General features: G+C 37.5%; 1 protein-coding gene across 1 annotated transcript in view; it reads right to left on the bottom strand.

Moving 5' to 3' along the window:
• Nucleotides 1-8,988: 8,988 nt before the first annotated feature.
• LOC106875068 (uncharacterized) overlaps nt 8,989-20,843 on the bottom strand; it is a 124,918-nt gene continuing 113,063 nt past the window's right edge. The window contains exons 12-20 of the mRNA XM_052969417.1: nt 18,807-18,902; nt 17,630-17,826; nt 15,958-16,053; nt 15,353-15,454; nt 14,038-14,127; nt 13,693-13,846; nt 12,146-12,275; nt 11,889-12,005; nt 8,989-10,613 (exon numbers count right to left, since the gene is read on the bottom strand). Of these exons, the coding sequence (XP_052825377.1) occupies nt 10,389-10,613; nt 11,889-12,005; nt 12,146-12,275; nt 13,693-13,846; nt 14,038-14,127; nt 15,353-15,454; nt 15,958-16,053; nt 17,630-17,826; nt 18,807-18,902 (1,207 nt within the window). The 3' untranslated portion in view covers nt 8,989-10,388. The remainder of the gene's footprint in view (nt 10,614-11,888; nt 12,006-12,145; nt 12,276-13,692; nt 13,847-14,037; nt 14,128-15,352; nt 15,455-15,957; nt 16,054-17,629; nt 17,827-18,806; nt 18,903-20,843) is intronic.

Below are 20,843 nucleotides of genomic sequence, written 5' to 3'. Positions count from 1 at the left end.
TATATATATATATATATATATATATATATATATACATATATATATATGTGTGTGTATATGTGTGCGTATATATATGTGTGTATGTGTTTATATGTATGTGTATATATTTGTATGTGTATATATATTTATTTGTATATGTATATATATATATGTATGTGTATGTATCTATGTGTATGTATGTATATGTGTATGTATATATATATATATATATATATATATATGTATATGTTTATATATCTGTATGTATATGTATATATATATGCATATGTATATGTGTGTGTGTGTGTGTGTATGTATGTATATATATATATATATATATATATGTAAACATGTATGTAAACATATGTATATGTGTACGTCTGTGTGTATGTATATATAATGCTTATGTATATCTATCTACAGTTTTGTGTATATGTATATATATATGTATATATACATTGTATGTATGCATATGTATGTAGATGTATGCATGAATCTCATACACACTGAGGTTTGATGTATATGGAAATATGTGAATCAACATAATGTGTTTTTTTTTTTTTTTTCTGTTTATATTAATTCCGTGTGTGCTCCCTCACACATATATGCACATATATACATACAGACAGGATGATACATACATATACAGATGCATTTAAATGTGTAGGGGAATGCTGTGTTTTAAGCAATATGGTGATATTTGTTGACTTAAGATGGCGGGAGGCGGGTGGGTGGTGTATAGGTGTAGAAGTTTTCTGAGCCTGAAACAACATTGGTGATCTTATGCAGAGAAAAAAGAAAATGAGAATATTGAGAAATATATAAAAACATATACTGAAAGAAAGAATAAATTCAAGACTATAATTACTTTTATGTGTTTGTTTTTCCTTTTGTTGACTTTGTTGACATTTTGGTACATTGCTCTACTTGAGGAAACCACAACAAAATTGAGACCCCAAGACCAAAGTGTCACAGGAAAAGCACTGGTGTGGGTGCTGGTGCCACTTAAAAGCACTCCTGTGAGTGCCATATAAAAAGCACTCGGTACACTATGTGGTGTGATTGCTGTTAGGAAAGGTATCCGTAGAAACCAAGTCAAAACAGACAATGGGCCCTGGTGTGGCCCTTGGCCTTATTGGTTTCTGTCAAGTTGTCCAATCCATGCCAGCATGGAAAACATATGTTAAATGATGATGATAATGATGGTGATGATGATTTCTATTGCTCTTACACCTTACAGACCATCCTGTTGCCTGATTATCATCCTTCCTCCTTTCTAAGTTACTGCTGTCTCTTCCACTTTACCTTCTCTACATCCGATATTTCTCCCCAGTTGCATCTCCACTCTTGTACATCATTTGATACATCCATCTCTACCCATCTTGATACTCTCTTCTCACATTCTTATGAGACTGCCCATCTTTTCCTATACTCTCACCCGATCCACTGACCATATCCCCTCTTATGCTCAACATCAAGTGTTTTCTGTGCCACATCACCACTACCAGCTTGCTTCTTCATCTTCCCAGTTATTACTATGTACCCTTATTTCCATGTATCTCTTCTATAGCAAGGCACCTGTTCATGTACCTCTTTCATTCTCTAGCCCAGTGGATCTCAACCATTTTTTGCCTATGGATCCCTACAATTCCTATTTTACTCTACTTGACTACCATAGCCATTTGATGTATATAAACAAAACTAACTGTATCCTTATAATTAAATATTGCTAGAAATTGTATAAAAATTATTAAAATATTTTGTTTACTGTCTGATGTCATGCAAAGAGCACCTGGTGGTATGTAAAAGCACCCATTACACTCTCAGAGTAGTTGGCATTAGGAAGGGCATCCAGCTGTAGAAAACCATACCAAATCTGACTGGAGTCTAGTGCTGCCTTCCAATTTACCAGCCCTGGTCAAACTGTCCAACCCATGCCAGCATGGACAGTGGACGTTAAATGATGATGATGAAGTATAAACAATTTATTGCACATAAATTTTACCAAAATTGTATATGGACACCCAAGAGCCATATGAACCCCAGCTGAGAATAGCCTCACAGTATCGAGCATAAAGCAACTTCCCACTTCCTAAGACCTCCCTCACTCCTACTTAGTCATGGGGATGGATTTTCTCTGTCCTATACTTTTCTGTCTTGAAACTTACTTGGCAGACTTGGTGACATGAAAAGAGTAAGCAGTACACACTGTAATATGGTTGGCATCTAGTCATAGAAAACATGCTAAAATTGACACAGGATACCAGAAATTGACATGTAGGATGCCAGAAATAGCTTGGTACAATAGCATAGGATTCACAGTGAGGTAAAACGACCATGAAGGTATCAGGTGTTTGTTGGATACTGAAGATATGTAAGTGCCAAATCCAAATTAAACCATTATTCTGACTCATGGTGGGTTCTAGGTGAAAGAAAAAGGAACTCAAATGGGATGTAAAATTTTTGACAGCTATTTCAGTGGAATTTTATTGATCTATTCATAGATTACATCATAGCATATAATTCATCATCTTTTAAACCGGTATAAATAGATGAAATACCTTGATGATGATGATGAATGCAACCAACATTTTTAGATAAGTGGTAATTTAAAAAATAACATTCAAATTTATAGGGAAATAAGGATTCCACTATTTCCGTTCCTTTGTCTACTTTTCTCCCACTTTTCTTTCTCTATATTTTTCTCTTAATTCCCTCGGTGTAAGCGCAGCATATGGATGAAACAGACAGGAGCACAAGAACAAGTAGAATAATATTATAGATAAAAAAAGATATATAAGAAGGCATAGACAAATAACAGAGTTAGGAGCTCCTGTCTCAGCCGACTACTTCAACCTATAAATACATTACTTCTATATGTAGTGTTACCTGCCACCTTAATAGCAGCAATAGTGTTAGAGGTAGCTGTGACAAAATAAACCTTAACACTGATAATGTGACAACCAACCTGGATAAAATTTGCATTGATTCTAATATAAATGAAGATTATGTAACTATTAATGATCACAGTAATTGTTGTAACTTCCACCATTGCAATGGTAGTGTCATTGCTGGAAAAAATAACCCTACTGTCTCTTACATAATCTTGGATAATGTGAGTAATTCTACTGGATCTAACAATAGTTAACACTCTCTGCAGTCCTTGAATAACGCTAGAAGTACTATTGGCCATAAATCTCCTAAATTAAAAACAAACTTCTATGCCCTCTGAATTATTTATGTTTTGTCGTCTCCTTCATTGGACACGAAACTCAGCGTTGCCTTTCTGGCACTTGTGCCCATGACATGTGTAAAGATTTTCGAGCAAGATCGTTGCCAGTGCCCCTGGACTGGCTCTTGTGCGGGTGGCACATAACATACACCATTTTGAGTGTGGCCGTTGCCAGTACCGCCTGACTGGCCTTCGTGCGGGTGACACGTAAAAGCACCCACTACACTCTCTGAGTGGTTGGCGTTAGGAAGGGCATCCAGCTGTGGAAACTCTGCCAAATCAGATTGGAGCCTGGTGTTGCCATCCGGTTTCACCAGTCCTCAGTCAAATCGTCCAACCCATGCTAGCATGGAAAGCGGACGTTAAACGATGATGATGATGATGATATATAAATGTGACATAATAACTAACCTGAACACTTTTACATACAATCGGTTCTACTTCTCGGAAATTCAAGCAGAGATTATATAATCATTCTTATAATTGTTTCATCACTCATGGAAAAAATTTGAGAAGTCAAAAAAAAAAAAAATTAGATTCCAAATTACCTGGAACAATAAAATATGTATTACCCTATTCAGATGATAGGTACGGGTGCATGCTTTGCTACTCTGAATTATGGGAAGTACCTAAATGTTCAGGTAATATCCTTAGAAACACTTTTTCATATTTTAAAGCAAGTTATCTAACAAGCTTCAAATAATACTTCTTGGCTTCTGTTTATTCATGCTCTATAATGTAATTAAGTATATTCATCTCATTTAAATATTATTTAAATCTTTAAATAGAATGCTGGTTGGAGGTTGTACTTAAGTATGTTGAATAGTGGGTATAGTCATGATCGAATGGTACGATTCACTTTGCAACGATAGAAATTTGAAGTTGAAATGTACTTCACACTACATGGGATGAATATCACCTATTGGTGAGTGAGTGAAGTGGATTGGACAAACAGTGGAAGTCAGATAGACTATATCTGTAATCACACACTTTAACAATCTTCAAACACGATCAGCTTAAGAGTACATGTATCTGCAATACTCAGCTACTTCAGGGTAAAGGTGTCTGTAATAGCTCCTCCAAGGTAGAAGTGTCTGCAATGCTCAACTACTCCAGGTTAGAAGTGTCTGTAATAGCTACTCCAGGGTACATGCACCGGGAATACTCAGCTACTTCCAAGTACATGTGTCTGGAATGCTCAGCTATTCCAGAGTAAAAGTGTCTGCAATACTCAGCTATTTCTACTATAATTCAATCAATATATTGTTCTGTTGAATGAACAACTGGAGAAGGATTTATTTACAATGTTGAACAGAATAGAAATAACTCACATGATCCTGTTAAGCCAAGGACATGTTTCTGATGGTGCCAAATCAAGACCAGGTTATTGATATGCTATCATTTTAATGTCCACTATCCCTTGTTTGAATGGGTCAGACAGAATTTGTTGAGCAGTGGGATTTTATATGGCTGAATGGCCTTCCTACTGCCAGCCTTCACCTGTTTTCAAGCAAGGTGAGATGTTTCCACAGAAAATTGGGAACAAAAGACAGCTTGCATAGCAGTGGCACTCATTTACAACTACCATGTGATGTCAAGACAAGACATTAGCACACAAACGCATATATATCATCATCATCTTCATTTAACTTCCATATTCCGTGTTGATATAGGTAGGTTGGTTCAACAGGGCCAAACAAGCCAGACAAATGCATTTGACCCCAATGTCTGCTATGGAATAGCTTCTTCAGCTGGATGCCCTTCCTAATGTGAACTGCCTTACAGAGTGTACAGGATGCTTCCTTGTGCCACTGGCACAAGTGAGTTTGCCCTGTGACTTGTAGGACCAAAAAAAAAAAAAAGAATGGAGCAAAAGGAAAAGGAATAAGATCCTGGTAGGGAGTATTTGAGAGGGGAAAGTGGCTTTGTGCCAGATGTTGAAAGGCTAAAGTATGACAGAGGGACAAGCACAGGTGACTTGCTGCTGAAGGAGAGAAATGGAGGGTAGTGTTGGAGTGCCAGAACAAAATAGGTATTTTGAAAGAAGTATTCATGAAATTAGTTTATAAACATCAAATGGCTATAGGGGTTTACCAGAAGAAAATAGTAATCAAAGGGGTCCATAGATAAAATGTTAAGATCCAGATTTGGATTTTTTATTATATTTGTTGTGGTAGTCTTTCTGTTAATTAATTTTGAAAGTAATGAAAAATTTATTAGAATAACTGTCATTATTAAGCTAGTGTTTGGAATGTAAATTAACATGAAATTTTGAAGGAAGGCTTTAAATTTAGATTAGTTTGCAACAGGAAGTTCATATCATTGAACGAAGGGTAGTTTCAGGTAGGTTGGTATCAAAAGGGTAAAGATGTCAACACTGGCCAAAAGTCCAAGGATTCGTATCTTTGATACTGCCAAAGTTATGTCTCCCATACAAGATGTGTAGTTGAGAAGTTGACCTGCTTTTTTTTAAACTTTTTTTTTCTAAATGGAAGACTTAGTCATTGTGGAGTGTTCCTCTGTCTTCATGAAACTGTTTTTGTCCAAGTGGAAAGGAAACAGTATAGTACTAGTGCTGTTGATGCAGATGAACACAAAATATAAAGAACTGTAACTTGGGTAAGTCCCTTGTACCTTGTACTTTGAAGACAGAAATTATGTGGAAGCCCATGAGACTAGTGACTTCATTTAGGCATAGGGTAGATTCGAACCTGAATCGGCAAATTTCCCATAATATTTCAACAGCACTTTTCTCAGAGAAAAAACAATAGTGACAGCAGTTACATTTAATACATGGCTTCACTAAACTGATTTGTCTTTGCCACTTGACCCTTCTAACTTCTTCTATGCTACGGAGAGTTGAATTGAGATAACAGTGGATCCCCAAAGAATATCTATTGTTCTCTGCAATATGCCTATTTTCTAACTAGTTTTGTATAGTTATAAATACAAGAACTCCGTAAGCCAAAGTCAGTTGGTGAAAAAGTGACTAACATGAGAGGCAACCTGACCAAGGGAGAGAGAAGACATTCCTGTGTGGTGGTCAGCAGTTATGTTTCACTTCCCTCTCCACATCCTATCTCTATCTGTTGTTTACTACCACACAATGATGAGAACACAAACACACCTATAGAAGGAAAATCTATGCTATCTCCCTTTACCTCTCAAGCTTTATGAATTATATTACACATGCCACCCTGTCTACAAAGCACCACTGACTTGTGATGGACCCCTTTTCGAATTCTTACAGAAAGTGCCACACATGCACTCCACTTTCATCAAGCCACAACTCTCGTTCCACTTGTTACAGAAAGCTCTAAACTGGATGCTCTTCACTACAATGCAACCCTGCTGACGCACATATTTCACTGACCATGGAAGCCCATAAATGCATCATTTTGACAGCCACCTGCCCACAAACTACCTGGAGGAAAATATGGAAGCCCGCACATGCAATCTTTTTGGCGCACACACACTTCTCATCTAGCTCTGATGTACAGTCATTGCATTATCTATTAACTTTTCTACAAATTTAAGACTCTCAACAACTTTTTCTTAGCATGCAGTTTTTCTCACTTTTCAGCAATAGACTTTTAAAAAAAGGACACTATTTTCACTTTTGTTTACTCATTTTAGACTGTTCATTCCTTTTTGTTGCTCCACACAACGTTCATACATATACCTGCATGCCAACAGTCATATTCATGCACCACACCATGCCTTTCTCACTTGTTTTTCATGCTCCCTATACCCTTGTGGATGCAACTTACCTCTATTAGACTCTTGGTCAGTCATGTATACATAGAGAAAGTTGTTTGTCCTTTACAACATGCCAGCACACTGCATTGTCATTCTTGCTAACCTCAGCAATTACCCACAACAGTGGCAGACACATTTTGCTTCAGGAAAACCTTCAAAGCATTTCACACACTGCAATCCTGTAAGCTCTGTGATATCATGGTTTGAGAATGCACTCACTCACTCACCTGAGCTTATTCTATGGTAAATTTTGACAAGTGCACCTGTACTCGTATATATGCCCTCATATGCTAAGTCATTCCTGCACTGCACATTTCTGCATGCAAAGTGACATCACTTTTCAGACTTATCCGAACAGAAAATTGTTCCATATACACTTCAATGATTCTCTCTCCTGATATGCAAAATTTTTCCTCTTCCTAGATCATTTGTTTCTTTTTCTTAGAAGCTCTCTAGAGGATGAGTAATGTAGTGACTTCATTTAGGCATAGAATAGATTTGAACCTGAATTGGCAAATTTCCCATATTTCAACAGCACTTTTCTCACAGAAAAACAATAGTGACAGCAGTTACATTTAACACATGGCTTCACTAAGCCAATTTGTCTTTGCCACTTGTATGCGATGGAAAGTTGAATTGAGATAACAGTGCAATATACCTATTTTTCTAACTAGTTTTGTATCGTTATAAATACAAGAACTCTAATCAGTTGGTGAAAAAGCGACTAACATGTGGCAACCTGACCAAAGGAGAGAGAAGACGTTCCTGTGTGGTATTCAGCAGTTATGATGCTTCACTTCCCCCTCCACTCTCTTACTTTCACTTCCCTACAACATTACCCTATCTCTATTTGTGGTTTACTACTACACAATGAAGAGAACACAAACACACCCATAGAAGGAAAAAATCTATACAATCTCTCTTTACCTCTCATGCTTTACAAATTATATTTTAGCAGCCTGTTATTGTTTGGCTATAGCAATATGTAACATCATCATCATCGTCGTTTAATGTCCACTTTCCATGCTAGCATGGATTGGACAATTTGACTGAGGACTGGTGAAACCAGATGGCTACACCAGGCTCCAATCTGATTTGGCAGAGTTTCTACAGCTGGATGCCCTTCCTAACGTCAACCACTCCGAGTGTAGTGGGTGCTTTTACGTACCACTGGCACGAAGGCCAGTCAGGCGGTACTGGCAACGGCCGCGCTCAAAATGGTGTATTTTACATTCCACCTGCACTGGCAACGATCTTGCTCGAATGTCTTTGCACGTGCCAAGAAGGCGATGCTGGGCACAGGTGCCATGACAGTTTCGCTTTCGCTTGCCCCAATAGGTCTTCGCAAGCTGAGTTTTGTTTCCAATGAAAGAGACGACGTTGGCATGGGTGCCAGTCGTCGAATTTTCATCTTGCACATCTGCAACATCAACACCCGTCACAATTGGTAACTGCTGACTCCAACAATTATCATAATACATACCATTACAAATTGGCAACCCTTGACTACAGCAAATTACATTTTCCGTTACAAGACTGTTCCTGTTCTTTGGTTTGGTTTAACACCAATACTTTGTCATTCCATGGTGTTGTAAAGATTCAAATGATAGTCTCCTAACAGCGGTCTCAGAGGCCCTGTCAGGGCTTATGTTGGTGCACATATTTTGACTAAACAAGAGAGAAGCCAAATTTTAACTTTTGGTTCTCCATCATGCCACTAAACTGTGACTGAAATTGGTAGGGAATCCAATCTGACACATGGAATGGAAATGATCTTAAATAACTTGGATCTTTATTAAAAGGCTCCAAAGGTCAACGTGCATTTGTTTTTGGAAAACCTTTAGCACTTTTGTTACCATATTTCTGTAGAAATAGTCGTTGTCTCAATTAATTTGTAAAATTTTGATAGGTTTTAATTTAAATCACTTTAAAATTGAAAGTTCATTGTATAAAACCAAGGTTGGTACCAAAAGGCTTAGGCTTTTTCAATTGGAAAATATAAAAATTGAAAACAAGGATTAAGGTCAGATGTGTAAGTCTTTATTGGAAACATTAAAAAAAAAAAAACCTGTTTACTTACAAATGGGTTAAGAAAATGTTTACAGAAGTTAAAAGGTTGAAAGGAAGAAGAAAAAGAGAGAGAATCCATTTTCTAAAATCACAACAGGAAGAGAAATTAAATACAACCTATTTTGGAGTCAGTCCAAGAATTTGGTTGAGTTTAAGTAGAGTTCATATGTACATTGTCCCTACATTAAGATATCAAGACCTATTCTGACCCCGATCCCACCCCCAAACTCCCGTAAATGTCATGAAATTGTGAAAGAGTTTTGCAGAAGGTGGACACGTAGACATCAAGTCTAGGCCTGAATTCCTGTCCTTGAGTGGTCCAGAATCACTGATATTGTGTGTGCGTGTGTATATGTAATTACATACATGCACACAAAAACACACACATGTATGTGTGTGTCTCTGTGTGTGTGTATATATAAGACGAAGTGAAGGAAGATGCAGCAAAAATATAGATGAATGTAGCAAGACATTTCTCAATAGAAGAGAAAAATATCAAGCAGAACGAAGCACAGCAACTATCAGTAGACCTAAATGTTGCACAGCATAACAATGGAGAACTTCATTAAACAACAGTCCCAAGCAATGTTAAAAATTAATAACAAGAAAAAAAAAAGTCAGTATATACATATCTATCTTTTTTGGCAATTTGCCCCTAAAAATTTATGTTGTAAAAGAAGTGAAGGTTTCTCATTTATTGATTTCTTTAAAATACCAGTTATAGTTTGATCCTGTTTTAATTCTGGCCCGCTTCTGGGATTTCAAAGAAATTGGCCTTCACCAATTATAGCAACATTGACAGAAGATATTAAATTGATAAAAGAATGAAAGAAAAAAAAAAAAAGGCTGGATAAGGAAAGAAAGTGGATAGAAACACACACACATGACCGACAGTCACCAGACACAGGTAAGGAGCACATTTTCAGCAATAGAGACAAAAAAGAAAGGGCTAAAGGCTTAAATATTGAGTTTGAAGAGTTGGGGAGGGGTGAGTAAAGTGTGAGAATATATTTGTGATTGTTTGTGTGTGTGTGTGTGTGTGTATACAAAATGCGTTACTACTGAAACAGTAACACTTTAAACCACACCATTTTAGATATTATGTATAGATCTCAAATACACACACACACACATATATATGAGGTGTGTGTGTGTGTGTCTTGAAGTCAAAGCAGTGAGAAACTGAAGGGTTTCTGTTAATTTCATTTTACATTGTCTGGCAATTTCAAGAATTGCTTGAAACCCTGAGGTCAAGAGGCAATAGAAGATCCTCCTTGAGTTTCCCGGTGCCAGTGTCTCCACCACACCAAATGATTATTAGTCCATTATTTGATGATTTACAACAAGCTTATTTGACATTCTTTGACTTTGGGCGCAGTGGTAGATTCCTACTAATGAAACGGTCAACTATAGTTTTGGCATAATATAATCGCTCAAACAGATCTTTGGTGATGCCATTCTCTTTAAGAGTGAGGAATCGGTATGTTTTACAGTTTCGCTTTTCGTCAATATATGTAACTGCTCCCATCACTGGACAGAGGATGATTTTGGTGTGGTCCTCAAAGAAATTGATCTGTGGAAAAAAAAATAATATAATATAAAAATAGATTAAAATCTTCAATATTAGCTAACTTATACAGGTTACACAATATAGTTTACCCTGGAAAAAAAAGGGGGAGTTCTAATAAAGTCATTTCTTTTTTAAACATCACACTTGTATCTTTCAAACTTTTTGCTGTCACCCCATCTGTCAACACTATTTCTGCCAGTTGCCATTAACTCTTCATCCACACATCTCATTGTATTACTCTAGCCACTGTTTACAAATCAACCAGCAGGCCCAAAGGACCAGACCAAGAAAAACGTTTTCAAGCTTAATTTTCACATACTGAAAGAGACAACAACCTTATTGAAGATGGTTGCTCCAATATGCAGTATGTATCTCAGCATTTATAATTGGGACTAGTATTGATAACAGTGAGATCTCTTGCACAAGGTTTCCTAGTTTCATGTCTAATTTATGCTCATGCTGTATTTATTTGTATCAAAATTGTGCACAAAAAAGTGTGACATTACCCAAGGAAACAGTAATGTCATTTGTCAATGATTTAAATTCAGTTTAACTAATTCTTTTGTTATCCTACTAAGTTTGTTTTTGCAGAACAAATTACATGTAGGTTATCACTGGAATGCACAGTACCACGTTCTCTATTGAGAATACAGCACACCATAGTCTATACAATGAGCATAGCATGAAAGTACCCAAAGTATGATTTGAGTACATAAATAAAAGACAATGCCTACTTTGGGTGAGGTTTGAATGATGAATGTTAAGTGACCAAACTGAATACAAGATATTCAATTTGACGCTGTACCAGTTATCACTCTTCTGCTTTTAAATAATGATAAATTGATTTCTGAGGATTGCATAAATGTCAATCTTTTGGAAGGATTACTAGAGAAAAAAACACTGTAGTTGGAATTATAAAGGTTTCTAACTTTGGTTGAAAGTCACCAATATATAACTGGGAAGCAGGGAGAGGGCTTGCAGTTATTTGTTTTATCGATCACCTAATAGATAAAAGGTAAAGATCAGTCGTACTGGAATTGGAATTCAGAAAGTAAGGAAGAAGGACAATAAGAATTTCTTTCATTAACAATATATAATCACAATGTCATATGCAAATGAATGACATACCCTATGGTAATCCTATACCCTCCCCTCCAAAACGTCAACAATTTTTACAGCTGGATTTGGAAGACCAGCTGCTGAGTTAAGAAAAACAACATTCAGAGAAAATATTAAAAAAAAAAAGAGCTGTCATCAATATTAAAATGTAAAAATTACCTGAACAGTGCCATTGCTAAGGTAAAGGTTGATGGCACTTTTAGTTCGGAACCAAGATTTCAAGAATGGCAATCGGCTGTACTTATCAGTATCATGTGATCTTATACCAGCACCAGCCTATGAAAAAAAAACAACAAAAAAACAATAATTATAAGTGATGTCTATACACACCCTTTCAGGTTGTTTATATTATGGTTTAGAAGAGAGTGGTTTGTATCAGATATCTTTTTGTTTTTGAGTGTGAGAGCAAGCCTTACCTTGAGCAAATGTTCACTCATATAACTGCGGAAGTATTTCAAAAGTATCACTTTCTTTTTGTGTTCTTCTGGGTAATCAGTCATGCTGAAGTAGGACTCTACATTATTTCTATCAATATATTCCATGTATCTGTTGAGAGAGAAAGAGACAATTAACTTAGAAACAGGACATAGTAAATGGTGGATAGAGACATGGACCCAAGGTCAGAGTGGATGGACAGTGACAGAAAAGCAGGACTTCTTATGAGTGAGACTACATCATAGAATGAGTTTGATCTAGTGGCTGATATGGTCAATAGTTTAGAACATTAGTCCCTAGTTACATAGAAATCTCATAAAGGTCTTTCATCCTATTAACAATCTCAATCTCTGTAGGACTTCATACACTGTTGAAGTCAAACATCTGAAGGGAAAAAAAATAAGGATAGTGTGGAGGGTGGGAGTGATTTTAGGAATCTACAGTTCTGTGAAAGGCATGACTAGGAAGTGTTTAGTTGGGGATGACACAGTAGAAATGACAAAGGGAAGAGGGAGTTTGTTTTCTTTCTCAACAGTTTCTGCTCCGAGATAACTACAGAGATAAAACAATATTTCTTTGAATTAGAGGTTATGCGAATCTCAGCCAGTTCTTTTTTCTTTCAGTCTAAGATATGTGTACGCATATGTGGCAGTAAGACTATCCTATATAAATGAGCAGTACATTGTTCTGTTATCATTTTAACAACCATTTCTCTATGCTCACATGTGTTGGACAGAGTTTGAGGCAAATTCTCTGTAGCCAGACGTTCTTTCTGCTGCTAACCCTTACCTGCTTCCAACCAAGGTAATGTTTTCCATAGCTCAGCCATGTCTTTTGCAGAATTTTAGAAATGAATGACACAGTTTATGTTGTTTATTTGTGATACTGCAGTGACACTCATAACTATTATGCAATGTCAAGACAAGGAAACACAAACGAGTCAACTTATGGCGTAGTGGTTAAGAGCATGGGCTACTAACCCCAAAGATTCCGAATTCGATTCCAGGTAGTGACCTGAATAATAACAACAACAACAACAACACATTTAAATGTCTGCCACTCCTGATAGGTTGGCAAATACTTTGAACATCATCATCATCCTTTAACATCTGTTTTCCATGCTGGCATGGGTTGGACAGTTTGACTTGAGCTAGCAAGCCAGAGAAATGCACTAGGTTCCAGTCTGATTTGGCTTGGTCTCTATGGCTGGATGTTCTTCCTAACGCTAACTACTTTGGCACTGGCATGAGTTCTTTTTATTTGGGACTCTTGTAGGATAATCCTCTTCACCAAGGGATGCAGCTCTAACATTTCTGCTGTGGAGAACGGGTCTTCTTGAGGATGTGGCCTTAACACTTCTTAGAAACATGCATGATCCCTACAGAGTTTGGAGAGAGTGAAGTACAGGAAAGATGAGTGCATTAGGGGTATATTATTAAACAGAAATATATTTACTCTTGCCACAAACATAAGAAAAAACAGGAATGTAGCAGAGACAGGGAGAAAACAAGAGGTGAGCAGGACTTACTCTTCATTTGCCATAATGATCAAACGTGTGGAATCATTGAATAACACACCAAAGCTGTTGTCACACAGCATGTAACCAATGCCGTATTTATCACTGTAGTCTACCCACTTACTTATCCAATACAGTGGAATGGCCGCAGGGTCTTCAAACTCCTCTGAAAAACAAATATCATAAAAAATTCATTAGTAATAAATGCTACTTCTTAAAACAATTTATTTCACTTGACAGGAATAAAAGATAGCAAATGACAATTCTGTCTTAGAAACCAAAGTCACAAGTAACACAAACTTATTCCTTTGGACTTCATTACATTGTACTTAGTTCAACCTGCTTTGATATACGCACCTTCCAAAAACTCTCTATCATTGTTCTTTAGGTTTATCACAACTCCAAGCATTTTGGACAACAAATTCAAGTGCACACCAGAACTTTCATCTGAAAAAGACAGAAATATATAAAGAAATGCGAGATTAGTTGTATGTTGATTAATAACATTGCTAGAAATCATCATCCACTTTCCCATGCTTGCATGGGTGAGACAGAATTATTTGCTAACCTTCACTTGTTTCCAAACTATGTAATATTTGTGCAGGACATGTAGCAAGAACGAAAGAATCATGGTTCCCATGCCAAGTCTTATTCAGCAAGCTCACTTCAGGGATAACACCACAGGGTTGCCCCATTCAAAGATACAAGGATCAATTCAAAACCTCACTGAACACCACTGGACTTGAGCCTAAATAATTTGAAACACAAACCTGAGACCGTACCAATAGGTGGTGTTCCATCACCAGACCCCAAAACTTTGAAGCCACCAGAAGATAAAAGGAAGAGATCAAATGACAGAAGAGAAAGGCCCGACAAAAAGCAACCTAGTCCTCCATGCAGTCAATGCCACTGACTCTTCCATACAAGAATTGGTCAACATAGTCATCAACACTATCACCAAAAAGGAAGTGATCAGCAAAGAAGAAATCAAATTCTTGGATATGAGATAAAGCCACTGCCACTGACAAATATTTGCCCATGGCCAGACACTTTTCTCATGGAAGACTGGATATGAATTAGATTGCTTGTATGATAATGACACATGTTTTACAACCATCACATAAAAAAAGGGGGGTGGGGCGGAGGGGAAGTAAAAACTCCCTTCGGTCATGAATGCCCATGGGATTGCACCTAGAAAGTTACTCTCTGAGGCACAAGTCCGGGCAAGGTTGTTTATGGAAGACCAGCAGTTGCCCATGCATACCAGCTTCCTCTCACCATACCACCAATGTTATCCCAGCTTGGCCCCAGTGATGTCGTAACTTATTTCTACAGCTGAACGAACTGGAGTAATGTGAAATAAAGTGTCTAGCTCAAGAACACAATACACAGCTCTGTTTGGGAATTGAACTCACTACCTCATGATTATGAGCCAGATGCTCTAACCACTGAGCCATGCACCTTCACATGATTGGCTTTTTCCACTTTCTGCCAATCAAATCCATTTACAAGGTTTTGATTGAACTGGGACTACAGTTGAAGACTTGTCCAAGAAGACTTGCTACGCAATGGGAATGAACCCAAGACTACATGGTTGGGAAGCAAACTTCTTAACCACACAAACACAAAATTGAAAGAGAAATAAGATAAATAGCAAAGTGATCCAACTAACCCTGATTCTGTCGCACTTGAGGCTGCTCATTTTTGATCCCAACATTTTCTTTCTCATTTGAACCCCCACCAGTAACAACACCACCACTGCGTACTCCAGTTTCTGAAAAAGAATTGTAGAAATTAAACTTTAGCAGACAGGACCGTAGAGATAAACAAGGTTGATATTCACAGAAGAAGGCATAATGACTGGACACATGCAAGAATGAATTTGAAGTAAAAGGGCACCATGATAAAATAGATGGACTTCTAGGCAGCTGGGATTACAATAGACACACACACATTTAAGGACTATATTTGTTAGATTGTGATTTTAACAGCTATGCTTCTATCTAAGCACTGTCTCCAACAACAAGGCTGATTGACAGTGTTGAGTCACTTCTCAGTAGCGTCTAACATGTAGATTAGTGATACTTGCTGAAGGATACAATGCATTATTGTAAAGTCAGCAGTTCAATACCTAAATATATGTGTGCATGAGTCTTGTCATCTTGGACAGTATAATGTAGCTTGGTCACTGAACAGAAGAGAAACAAATAAAGAGTAATGTACACCAAGCCCCAACAACGCAAAAATAAATAAATAAAAAAGAGAAAAGTCAATTACCTGTAGGATTTTCATAGACAGGCCTGGTAATGCGATTGATATCAAGACGAGGCTTGATGGAAAGACAACTGGTAGGCAGGCGTTTTGGAATGGGTTCTGGAGTTAAAAAAGAAAAAAAGGCGAGAGAATTAGCAAACATGTAAATACAAAAGATATATGGAAGCAAATGAACAGAAACCCAACTTACAAGCATTGCTTCATGTACAAAAAAATAATAATACAGTAATCCCTCGACTATCACGGGTGCTATGTTCCAAAACCTCCCACAGTAATAATTAAAATCTAAAAAATATAAATACCTATAGGCCACAGAAACACGCGATATAAATTTACATATATTAACCAGAAAAATCAGCGATGTACTGAGCGCGCGATAGGTGAACCGCAATATGGCGAGGGATTGCGGTATACAGATTGCTAGAGTTATTTCCCCTCGTTCTGAGCAAGCTGTTGCACCAACTTTATAAAGCTTCCTCTGCCTTGTTTTATGTATTCATAAGCCCCTTACAAGATAGCCACAGATAGTTTCAAACAGTGATGGCTAGGCTCGGAAACAGTTCCTTCCCTTGGGAAGCTGTACCCCCCCCCCAACCATACTCCCCAGAGCTGAAAAATACAGACATATCTACCTGTCTATGTGCGTGCGTTTTTTTTCTCCATGTAGTAAGCTATTTTATCATAACCTCATTACTTAGTAACTTTAACAAAGAGAGGCAAAGTCACTGCACACATGTGACAGGTTACCACGAATTTTCACTCAAAAGGCAAATTTATGATTAAAAGTATTCCCGCTTGACACCTTTTTACAAGTACATAGGATTACATTAATTATATGAACTATTTAAAAAAATTTTTTTTTAAGGATTGTAGTGTAATTTAAAAAATATTTCACAACTATTTATGGCTTTTCAAGTGCCCATGTAGCAGCCTCTGGGCTTCTTTCAGTTTCCATCTATGAAATCCACTCACGAGGTTCAGTCCCACTGCATAGAACCATGGGTAAGTGTCTTCTACTATAGTCTCAGGCTGATCAAAACCTTGTGAGTGGATTTGGTAGATGGAAACTAAAAGAAGCCCAGAGGTTGCTACATGTAATTGGGAGGCAAATTTCTTGCCGCATAACCACACCGGTATCTATCTAATGTAATACAATTAACCAATGGATTGAGGGCCATCTTGTTTTCCTCTGGGATCAAATCATGAACACATGACCTCTGTATTGAAAATTAGACAATAGTTAACATTACTCATGTTAGAAGCCTACCATCATGTCCAGTAAGTTCAGTTTTTTTCAATAAAATAGTTTTAACTATTAATGGTGAGATATAATGGATACATTTTCTCGGTAAACTTTCCTGTAATCACCTACCATAACCTTTTAGCATTCAAATTATTCTCTCAGATGTAAAACTTATTTATTCACATAAAAAAAAAAAAGACATTGCGGGGTAGGTGTGAAAGGCCAGACCTGACCAGTTTGAACAGAAAACAGATAAACTATTTGGGCCGGATGCGGCCTGTTTAAATGATAAAGGGTGGAACATCAGGAGAGAAAAATGTGTGTGTGTGTGAGAGAGAGAGAGAGAGAGAAAGAGAGAATCTTACAAATTAAAGTCATGACATCTGAGAGTTGCAGATCATGGTAACTTTAACAGGTGGAACCAATACTTACCCTTGAAGAACTCAAATGCCATTATCTGATCCATGCTTGGTCGATTATGTGGTTCAGCTTCGAGTAGCTTCTGGATTAGGTTACGAGCTTTTGGACTCACATGACCAGGGATATCATAATCATTCTTCTTGATCTTGCTGTAAGTATCCTTCAGAGAAGAAGTCTCAAATGGAGGCTTACCCACCAGTAATGTGTACCTGTAAGTGGAAGAAAGGGTTTTATCAAAAGGAAAGTTTGAGAACCACCCATTTTACAGCTGGGGGCATTTAATCATGTCGCCAGAATGAAAGAGACCCTTTTTTATTCAAAGTTATTGCTCCCCAAGACAGGTTGTCTCTGCTGTGGCTTGTAATAGCCAAGGTACCATCCTTGTGATTAAATGGAGAGCCATTTTTATCACCATCACTCTTTAATGTCCACTTTTCCATGCATGCATGAAATTTGTTAAGGGGGAGTTGTATGTGACAAGAACGGATGAGGATAGCTGTGTGAAAAAGTGCCACACCCTAGCGGTTGAGGGAACCTGTGGAAGAGGTAGACCCAGGAAGACCTGGGATGAGGTGGTGAAGCATGACCTTCGAACTTTAGGCCTCACCTAAGCAATGACTAGTGACTGGGACCTTTGGAAATATGCAGTACATGAGAAGACCCGGCAAGGCAAGTGAGAGCATAATCTGTGGCCTCTGCCAGAAGTGTAGCCAGGTCACTTTGCCAGAGCACTTGTCTGTCTTCCGTGCTAGTGGCATGTAAACAGCACCATTTGAGCGTGATCGTTACCAGCGTCGCCTTACTGGCACATTAGAAAATCATTCGAGTGAGGTCGTTGCCAGTGCCACTGGACTGGCTCCTGTGCAGGTGGCATGTAAAAGACACCATTTTGAGTGTGGCCGTTGCCAGTACCGCGTGAATGGCCCTTGTGCCGGTGGCACATAAAAGCACCCACTACATTCTCGGAGTGGTTGGTGTTAGGAAGGGCATCCAGCTGTAGAAACTGCCAGATCAGATTGGAATCTGGTGCAGCCATCCGGTTTACCAGTACTCAGTCAAATTGTCCAACCCATGCTAGCATGGAAAGCGGACGTTAAACAATGATGATGATGATGATGATATATATATATATATATATATATATACATACATAAACACAAATCCATAAATTAGTAATTGACATACTTACACGATGCATCCCAAAGACCAAACGTCAACCTCAAAACTATGACCTTTCTTGGATAAAACCTCTGGAGCAATGTAATTTGGTGTTCCACACAGAGTCCTGCCAAAGAAAAAGGTAAATGAACATTTTGGCAGTGACATTTATGTTCTGTATATTGCAATTACTTAGTGCATATTCTAGGTTCAAAAGTATACACACACACATTTATCTAACTTTGCAGTCATCAGACTGCAGCCATGCTGGAGTACCACCTTGAAGAATTTTAGTCTAACAAATCGACTTCAGTACATATCTTTTTAAAGCCTATTGCTTATTCTATCAATCTCCTTTGCTGAACTGCTGCATTAAAGGGACATAAGACATAAACAAACCAACACCAGTTGCCAAGTGGTGTTTGAGGACAAACACAGATACAAAGACACATACACAATGGGCTTCTTTCAGTTTCTGTCTAGCAAATCCATTCACAGAAGCTATAGAAGAAGACACTTGCCCAAGGTGCCATGCAGTGTGACTGAATCCTGAACCATGTGGTTGAGAAGCAAACTTCTTACCACACAGCCATGCTCATCCAGTGTTTAATCTGTTAGCATTCAAATTTCTGTCAAATGTACTGCTTCTTTATTCACATTGTTTTGAATTAATCACACATTATCTTGCAGCTTCAAGATTTCAATGGTGTGTTTGTATACATTTAGAATGACATTGTAAGGTAGGTGTGAGATGTTGGATCTGGTCAGTTTTAAAATAAAACAGGTACAATATTTGGTCTGGATACGGCTGGATTAAATGCTAAAGGGTTGAACCTTCAATTGTGTGACAATATTAGAATTCCATGTGTATTTCTCTTCATGTATTGTAATTGTATTCTTTGTTATAAAATCTGGATTTGAGTGTTACACAGAGATAGCTAGTAACAGTCACCAGCCACTCTTGTGATGATGAATTCTTTTCTACTCGAGGCACAAGGCCCGAAATTTTTGGGGAGGGGGCAACTGGTACTTAATTTACTGACCCCGAAAGGATGACCTTGATGGAATTTGAACTCAGAATGTAAAGACAGACAAAATACTGCTAAGCATTTCACCTGGTGTGCTAACGTTTCTGCCAGCCCAATAGTATTACATACAGTCATATCTCATCTCTGATGTTTTGGCAATAAGCCTCGATTATATTATTTGCATTATGTAACTGATAAACACCTTATGTTAATGAAAGGAGTATAAGATGGTATACGTTTTGTTTTGATTTCAACATTGCGTGTGTGTGTGTGTGTGTATATATATATATATATATATATATATAGACGCTAGTGTGGCTATGTAATAAGAAGCTTGCTCTATAACCACATTGTTCATGGTTCAGTCCCACTGCAGGGCACCTTAGGCAAGTGCCTTCTCCTATAGCTTTGGGCTGATCAAACCCTTGTAAGTGGATTTGGTAGATGGAAACTGAAAAAAGCCCATTCTATAAATGTGTGTGAAGCAAGTAATAGATTGGTTCAATTCTATTAATGATAAAGATAATGTCAAATTTATACAATTTGATATAGCTAATTTCTATCCCTCAATTAATCCTTCTGTTCTTAATAAAGCATTGTGGCTTATGCACAATAAAGCTGAGCTTTCTAGAGAAGAGATTAATGTAGTTCTAGCTGCCAGGAAATCCTTTATGAAATTTAATAACAAGGTTTGGATTAGAAAAGGTACACCTGATGCGTTTGACGTATGGGTAGCTCAGATTCGGCTCAGGTTACTGATGTGGTTTGTTCCTTTATACTTTATGAGTTAGCTGATCAATTCCCAGATATCAGAGGGGGTCTATATAGGGATGATTGTCTGCTATTTCTCAGAAATAGTTCGAAACAAGTACAAAGGATAAAAAATAGATTAGCTAGATTTTTTCGCAGAATGGGAATGGATATTATTTTTGAGGATAATATATCTGTAGCTAATTTCTTAGATGTTACACTTGATCTGCATAATAAATCATATAGGCCATATCATAAACCTTTAACTAACCTGAGGTATATCAATAGAT

Source organism: Octopus bimaculoides, chromosome 7 (genome assembly GCF_001194135.2).
Source record: "Octopus bimaculoides isolate UCB-OBI-ISO-001 chromosome 7, ASM119413v2, whole genome shotgun sequence".
NCBI lineage: Eukaryota > Metazoa > Mollusca > Cephalopoda > Octopoda > Octopodidae > Octopus > Octopus bimaculoides.
The sequence above is the reverse complement of the archived record's forward strand: the minus strand, read 5'-3'. Positions and strand labels throughout refer to the sequence as shown.